This window comes from Uloborus diversus, chromosome 4 (assembly GCF_026930045.1).
Source record: "Uloborus diversus isolate 005 chromosome 4, Udiv.v.3.1, whole genome shotgun sequence".
Taxonomy (NCBI): Eukaryota; Metazoa; Arthropoda; class Arachnida; order Araneae; family Uloboridae; genus Uloborus; species Uloborus diversus.
In genome coordinates this window covers 18,422,765-18,431,122 of record NC_072734.1, presented here as the reverse complement: position 1 = coordinate 18,431,122, position 8,358 = coordinate 18,422,765, and the positions used below count along the sequence as shown (strand labels likewise).

At 35.1% G+C, this 8,358-nt stretch overlaps 1 protein-coding gene across 1 annotated transcript; it reads left to right on the top strand.

The window, feature by feature from the left end:
• The first annotated feature begins 907 nt into the window (after nucleotides 1-907).
• On the top strand, nucleotides 908-1,990 carry LOC129219905 (calreticulin-like). The gene has a single exon (XM_054854220.1). It carries the CDS (start codon nucleotides 908-910, stop codon nucleotides 1,988-1,990), a length of 1,083 nt encoding a protein of 360 aa, XP_054710195.1.
• Nucleotides 1,991-8,358: the final 6,368 nt, after the last annotated feature.

The window sequence follows — 8,358 nt, the reverse complement described above, 5'->3', positions numbered from 1 at the left end:
AGTTTGAAAGGCATCTCTACTCCTCTATAAAATTTCATCCTAATCGGAGATGGTCGAGTGGGGACCCATAGGTCACTTGACATGGACTCTGCAGCTGTCAAAACTGCTGCACTCTTCGGCAGCTGTCGGAGTTAAACTACAGTTTGAAGGAGCGGACGGAGACTGAATACTTGATAACTTTGAGAATTTTGCTCGAAACCACTTAAACTTTTAGGAAGATATTTTTGAAATGTTTAGCTACAAGTCGAAACATAAAAGAATATCACTTTTTTGAAACTGCAACCATGCCGATTATTTTCCTTTTTACTTATTGCCACCATATTTGGCCAAAGTTACTTGGTAACTACTTGTATCGTACATTATTTTGTCTTTTTAATGGAATATTAAACAAAACAAGTCAGTAAAAAGACTAAACGTTCTATTAAAAAAAAAAAAAAATACTCCGTCAAATGGAAAAAAAAAAACAAGTCATTGAAAAACAGGAGAAGTTTCATTAAAACAATCTTCCAATCATGTGGACAACATTAAAAGCCTCATTAAAATGTAAAATTATCCGCCAAATATATGTATCAAATCATTAAAGAATAATAGCAGTATTTCAATAATTCGATAACTGGAGGGCTTTGCAATCTTCTCTACTTTCGCCAAATTTTCGGAAGTTAAACGAGCTAATATATTTTGGCCTTGCTTATTTTGCCCGAATAAAACGATAATTTTTAAACTGTTTTATTATTATTACATTTCTCACAAATTTAAATGGCAACAGTGAAACTAATTTGAAGAATATAAGGATTTGTTCGTACTTCTAAAACTTATAAAATGGTTGCAATTTGAAATATTTTCCAGTATGCAAGCCATATTGTTAATGAAATATTTGAAAATTCTTATTTTGATTTCGTGTGTTTGTATGACTGCGAGTAAAATATATTTTGTTGAGGAATTCGTAGATAATGATCAATGGAAGAACAGATGGATTTCATCTGAACACGAAAGCAAAAAGTGGGAAGCATTCATTTTATCTGGTGGAAATCTCCATGAGCAATTGGAGATAGGTAAAGGTCTGAGAACATCCAAAGATGGTAGTTTCTATGCGATATCTACGAAATTCAAACCTTTTACGAATAAAGATAAAACTTTTGTGCTTCAGTATTCTGTGAAACACGAACAAAATCTGACTTGTGGTGGAGCTTATGTTAAAGTGTATGATTGCAACTTGAATCCCAGGCAATTACACCAAAAGACATCTTATCTCCTCATGTTTGGGCCAGATTTCTGTAGTCCACATGTGCATAAGATTCATGTGATTTTTAATTATCGGGGAAAACTTGTACCGATGGAATGGGATATTCGGTGGCCTTATGACAAATACAGTCATCTATACACGCTAATAATTTATCCTAACAAGCGATATACAGTTAAAATTGACAATCTGGATGTGGCAGAGGGAACACTAGAAGATGACTGGAAGTTTTTGCCACCTAAAAAAATTGAAAATTTCAAAGCCCGAAAGCCTAAGGACTGGGATGAGAATTTTGAAATTTATGATCCAAGTGACCAGAAGCCTGATGACTGGGATCAGCCCGAGTATATTTTTGACAAGAAAGCAACAAAACCTGACGATTGGAATGAGGATATTGATGGAGCTTGGGAACCACCCTTAGTTAAAAATCCAGCCTTCAAAGGTCCTTGGAAACCGAGAAAAATCCGAAATGCTAATTATAAAGGACCATGGATACGTCCATTCATCGATAATCCTGATTATTTTGACGATCCTGACCTTTACGTCTTTGAAGAAATTTGTGGAATAGGAATCGATGTTTGGCAAGTTGAATCTGGAACTATATTTGATAATATTTTGATTTCGGATGATCCCGGAGAAGCGGAGGAGCATGGCTGGAAAATATGGGGCAAAATAAGAGAAGTAGAAAGAAAATCTTCTTCCATGATTCGAAAAAAGGAACGAGAACATCATGTACATGACGAACTTTGAAAATACTGTTTCCTTTTATGGCTATTAAACTAAAAAGATGTTTGTGTTTGACCAATAAATATGCTATGCATATTTAAATTTGTTTCTTAGCGGATTTCCTGAATTTGAAATATTTCTTCCTTTCAAGGTTTCAAAGGCGCACAATTTCGCAGTATGGAACGATGGGTGCTTTCTAGGACTCGACCGATGCATCGGCCTGGCCGATGCATCGGCGCCGATGGTTCAACAATTTAGCCATCGGCATCGGCATCGGCGGCCGATGCTAAATTGCAAGAAACATCGGCCCATCGGCCTTAAAAACTTTGAAAAGCCGATGGAATTGGCCGATGTTTTTGAAAAAAAAAAGACTTTTGATGTTCTACCTTTTAATACAAAGTAAAGGTTGTTTCATATAAAATTGTTTACTAAATTTCAGTATGAATTTTTATTTGAGTCACCCCTGAAAGAGTTTTTAATACTGCATTCAGGTACCAAACAAGTTAATTATTGCGTTGTTTCTTGCTGCTGGATGTACGTAGTATCTGTCATAAGTCATAACTCCAAAATGATAAACTGTAGAAGGATAAGTTTTCGCTTGTGGGGTGTGCGTACGTTCCAGTTGTGCACTTCCCTTTTTGTTTTCGATCGGGTGTTCTGAAAAGCCTGTTTATCATTTTTTGTGGCTATTAATTACTTATTTCAATGCAAAACTAAGATAGCGTCTCAGACTGACGGTCATTTGGTGATATATTGCCGAATTGGAGACCATGGAAACAAATATGAGATGGCAAAACCCCGCTATTCATATTAAAACACTCTGTATTTTAAAAACCGCCACTGCAAGTCAATACAAACTCAGGTGCAAGTTTCGGAAGGGTTTTTTTGCTCAATGTTTATGATTATTTTGAACTCGATTTTTTACGACTATTTTGAATTTCCGAGAACACTTGTGTGCCCCTCCTCCCACTCCCTCAATTTCTGAAATTAAACTCTAGTTATACTCCTGAGTTGTTTAAAACTAACACCATTCATAAAATTAGAGATTTTTTTTTCAAACTTTATCTATTATTTAGAAAGAATTTAGAGCATTAATTTAAGACATTGATTAAAGAAAGACGTTTTGAATGGTGACACAATTCGGAAATCGAAGGGACTTTTGAATTTTTTCTTCGGAAGTGCTGAAATAGATTCAGAAACTCTTCCGAGGTGTTGGTTTTAGCGGTTCAGTACTATAAATATTAGGCCGAGGTTGGGGCCGAAGTGTGAGTTACTGCAAAATCAGAGGGTGACCCTCCCTCCATTTCGTAATGCGCCATCTTTTTTGTATCATTAATAGCGATCGATTTTTTTTTTCTGTTGTAAGTAACTATTTTTATGTATTTATATAAAATCAATGAATAAGTTATTTTCGTTTTTTATAGAAAAGTAAGTTTCAAAGATTTTCTATTATGCAATTTTTTAAATTTCAGAAAATTACTGTTAAATTGAACAATTTAATTTGAACTTGTTTGCAAAGCTTCATAAAAGATTAAACAATCTAATTGTTCAATATTATGTATGCAAACATCAGATCAAGTAGTCATATGTATTCAGTTATTAACTTTGTGTAAATATTGATTTTGTTTATAGCTGCGTTTTAAGAACCTCGCTCTTTTCATGGCAATTTTTTTCCAGCAAAATTTATGTCACTGTTTTAGTTTTTTGAAAAATGCAAAATTTTCTATTCATAAATTTTAAATAAGAAAAAAATATTTCTTTTATGATTTAGTATTGTAATTTATCTGTTATCTTTTTTTTTAATTTGATGACTAAAAAATGTCTACGTGCAATCTTTCCAATTTAATTGCGTAATTTGTTGACGGTTTCATAGTTTTATTCTTAATTTTTTTTGAATGATTTAACAACATAATTTAATGTTTTTTAAATATATTTAGTGAACTTAAATCCATACATCATTACAATATTACTGAAATCTTAGTTATATGTTCAATTTAAAAAAAATCAATTGTTTATTAAACAGTCTTTTTGTTTTTCTTCCTTTTTACTTTCTTCTATATCTAATACATAGAAGAAAGTAGTGCAAATTTTCGAATTTCGAATTTTGACGGATTCGAACGTTTTGAGGTGTGCCGAGTCCATTTCGACTATTTTTGGAAAATGTCTGTCTGTCTGTGTGTGTGTATGTGTGTGTGTGTATGTGTGTGTGTGTATGTGTGTGTGTGTGTATGTGTGTGTGTGTATGTGTGTGTGTCACGTCTGTGTGTGACCAGTTTTTTGTGGCCGCTCTACAGCAAAAACTACCGCATGAAATCGAACGAAATTTGGTACACATATGTGCCCCTTTGTGAACTTGTGCCCATTAGTTTTTGGCGCGAATTCCTCCAAGGGGGGTGGAGCAATGGGACGTTTTTTGAGTTACGCATGCTTGCTATTCCTCAGGAAGTAACTGGCGGAATTAAACAAAATTTGGTCCATATGTTGCCATTAACAGGAACAGGTGCTGATTCAATTTTGGTGTCAATAACTCAATCGGGGGTTGAGCTATAGAACGTTTTTTGTCGTCAATTGTGAATGATGTATCTCAAGAAATAATGAACGGAATGAAAGAAAAATTTATCGGCAAGTAGCCCTTAGTGGGTATAAAAGCTGATTTCATTTTGGTGTCAACAGCTAAAAAGGGGGTAGCGCAATCGCCCGTTCTTTTTTTTTCCATTGTGAGTGCCCTATCTCAAGAAGTATTGCTACGTTCTGGTTGAAATTTGGAATATATGTGAATCCATATGTAAACAGGCTTTGGTTCAATTTTGACGCCAATCGCTCCAAGAGGTGTTGATTTTTTTTTTTTTTTTTTGCGAACAAAAATAGCTTTATTAATGCAACAATAAGAAAGATAAATCGTAATAGATTATCGTCTGCGTATTTCTCGTGATTTTAATTGTATGGAAATGATCGGAAATATTATCTCAATGATTTAAAATTTTTAACTGCTGCCATTTTATGTTTGTTAACAAATAAAATATTTGTATTTAACTCAAGCAAGGTTTTTAAAATAACTTTCAATTTCCGCTCTTTGCTTTGCTTTTGCAATAATTCAGACATTGGGTTGGTCGTCAAGTATTTGCATGTGTAATTTTGTTTTTGTTGGGAATATTGCTTCCTCGTCAAGTATGGGGAAGGATCAGAAAAAAAAGAAAAATATAGAAGAAAGTTTCGTGATGGCCACAACATACTAGTTTCTTTCTTTCTTTTTTTCTTTTTTTTTGGCTGTTGTTCTTTATCTTTCATTGTACAGCAGTCAAAAAAGGAGAAGCATAACTACACCCTATATAGATTTACGTAGTACGATCCAAAAGTTCGGGACAAGCTGCATAAAACCTTACACAGAATAGTTCACATTACAGAAGCACATCCACCTTCACAAGTTTACCTTGAGGGACTATGTACTTCTGCCAGTGTTCATATAACTTTTGGAAACACTTCTGAAAGCCATTTTTCGCTACCTTCTATGATGCAGCTTTATCTTCTCCTGACGGAGGAAAGCATCATCCATGCAAATGTTTTTTTGCTGGGAACAGGTAAAAGTCACACGGAGCTAAATCCGACGAAACGTTATGTTATTTGTTTGTCATATCAGAGTATTGACCAATCGAACCGTGCATCCTCAACATGAAAGTCGCCTTCTTCCCTACGATGAAGTTAAAGCAGCAGCGCAAGAGGCCTTACAGGAGGTTGCGAAAATGTCTTCCAGGAGCGCTTCTAAAAGCTATACGAACATTGGCAGAAGTGCATAGTCGTTCAAGGTGACTATTTTGTAGATAGATTTGCTTCGGTAAGGTGAACTATTCAGGGTAAGGTTTTATACAACTTGTCCTCTAACCTTTAGATCATACTACGTACGTATGAGTTTTCAACTTACTATTTCATAACGTTTTTGAGTGACGTAAGTTTACGCGCATGAAGACATCACAAGAGAATTTGCGATAATTAACTGAGGAAGCGTTCAAAATGGATATTTCGGTCATCTACATGTTCTTAGGTACATATGCATGTACAGATGTGCCGAAAAAACTTGTGAAGTTTAAATTGGGTGATCGTAAAATAAAAATTTAGGTTAAAATCTGATTTTTTTTTTTTTTTTTTGTGATTGCAATTCCTTATTCGTAGAAAGGAAGTAAAGTGAAATGAATCAATCATCCTTTAAATCTCTGACAATTTTATCAATTTATTTCTGTTTGATTTTTTTTTTTTTTTTTTTTGCCATCGGCCAACGGCATCGGCCATCGGCCATCGGCCATCGGCCATTTGGAGGAAAACAATCGGCCATCGGCCATCTTTGAACAATCGGCCAACAATCGGCATCGGCCCATCGGCCAAAAAATGCCATCGGTCGAGCCCTAGTGCTTTCATGATATTTTCGTCCCACATTCACCCTTACTCGTGGGTTTCCAACTGTTTTGAGCACAGGGGTGAAAGTTGAGAAAATTTCTCAAGACAGAAATTTTTAAAATAGAAAAAAGGTGTGTCCCAAATAATTAAAGTAAAAGGATAGAATGCAGCACGTTTTACTAAAAAAAAAAAAAAATGAATAATCATGATAATAATTTTCTACGCAGATTTCAAAAACACAGTATATTAACAAATACAATGAAAAATTGTGATGATTTTTTGAAGAAAAAAAAGAAATCATTTTACTTAATTTAAGAATAATTTATTTTTTATCATTAGATATTATTAACGCTTTTTACTTTGTGAACAAAAGTTTGAAGCGAGCAGAATGAAACAAATAAGAAAGTTTTCTCTTAAATATGAACACAAAATACAAGTTAAAAGTTTTCAATGGGTTTCAAACTCTTGAGAAGGCCGAACTCGAACTACCAATAACTCAAAGCTTTTAGCCGGTCCCTTGGGACTTTTATTAGAGTTATCGAGAGTTGGCTGTACCTCAGCCGTCCAGGTTTTAACTTGTTCACTGCTCATTTATTACTCTTTAACTTCTTATTAATTTACCGCCACTTAGAGGCGATACGCCCCAGGTATGATGTAAGCTAGTTTTTCCAGACACTATTTGTCTTGCAACAAACTGGCGTACTGCATTTCGTTTTTTAAAATCAAAAACTGTCGTACCTCGTCCCTCAATTCGAAAATTCTTGGTAGTACCTTACCACATGAAAGCCAGCGAGCGAATCTCTGTATGAAGAAGTAGAAAGTTGTGATCTGCCTTCAGTTCTTCACAAAGTATATGGAGAAAAGGCGAGAACTATAAGCAGTCTCGATTTTTTTTTTTTTTTTTGGAATTCACGATTTTCACGACTATAGCCAAAGCTGACTTCAGCTCATCTGGTAAGTTCTTCGCCATGAGAGCTTTATGATGGAGGAAACAGTGTATGGTTCTAATTTCTAGTTTGCTAAGTCTCAAAACCGAACTTTGAGAAACTACGGTAAAATGAAATTAGTATCGGAACTGGAAAGGAGGAAAACAAAAGTTAAAGCTGGGGCTAAAGTTTTGGGCGGGAGGGTACGATTCATGCCTGGGGGAGGGGGCGATACTCCCGTTTGCTAAAGATTTAGAAAACATTCTGCACAATTAGTTTATTTCACGGAGATTAGAATCCGTTTTCAAAAACTGAAAGTAATGGGATCACAAGAAGTTTAAAAGAGGTGGAGCAGCAAATCCCACCTCTCCCCTGTTGGGTATATGTCTTATTGCACTTGATCGACAGGGCGAATTGAAAAGTTACAGAACGATATACAAACGCTATTCGGTCGTAACTTTAAAATAAAATACATCAAGGCTCTTTCTTTTTATATAACTACGAAAATACTGCGGCACACCGGTTGCGAAGCCCTGTTTTATACAACGCTCTCAAATTGCAGAGAATCAACCTTCGGAATACATGAAATACACCGCCAGCTCAGTCAATTCCAGCCGAGGACTGCAGTTTCGCGGCTGGAATTGACTGAGCTGGCGGTGTATTTCATGTATTTCTGCCTTAGCCCTGGCTATATAGGGCGATAACTTACTGAACCTTCGGAATGTTTTTACTTTTCTCCTTCTTTATATTTGTATGGATATACACTCAAACCTGTTTTAGTGCGGTGGATAAGGATACCGCATAAAAAAAATCGTTCAAACCTTTAAGTGTAGCTTGCTATAAAAAATAGTTTTCGCAACACAGCAAAAAAAAAAAAAAAAAAATGCGGTGGATAGGGTTTGCATAAAAAGAAAATGTCTCACGTAGAAAAAAACCCCCAAAAACTTGTGAAATAACTAGGGATAATCTGGTTTATAAAATACATATGCGAACATTTTTTTTTTTTTTGTGCAATCACGATTGCTTATTGCTTTCATTTAACCGTCCTTGATATTGTGGTTCCTTTTTCAACTTGGA

Coding starts and splice junctions, on each gene's coding strand:
- LOC129219905 (XM_054854220.1), top strand. CDS start 908: ATGACTGCGAGTAAAATATATTTTGTTGAGGAATTCGTAGATAATGAT.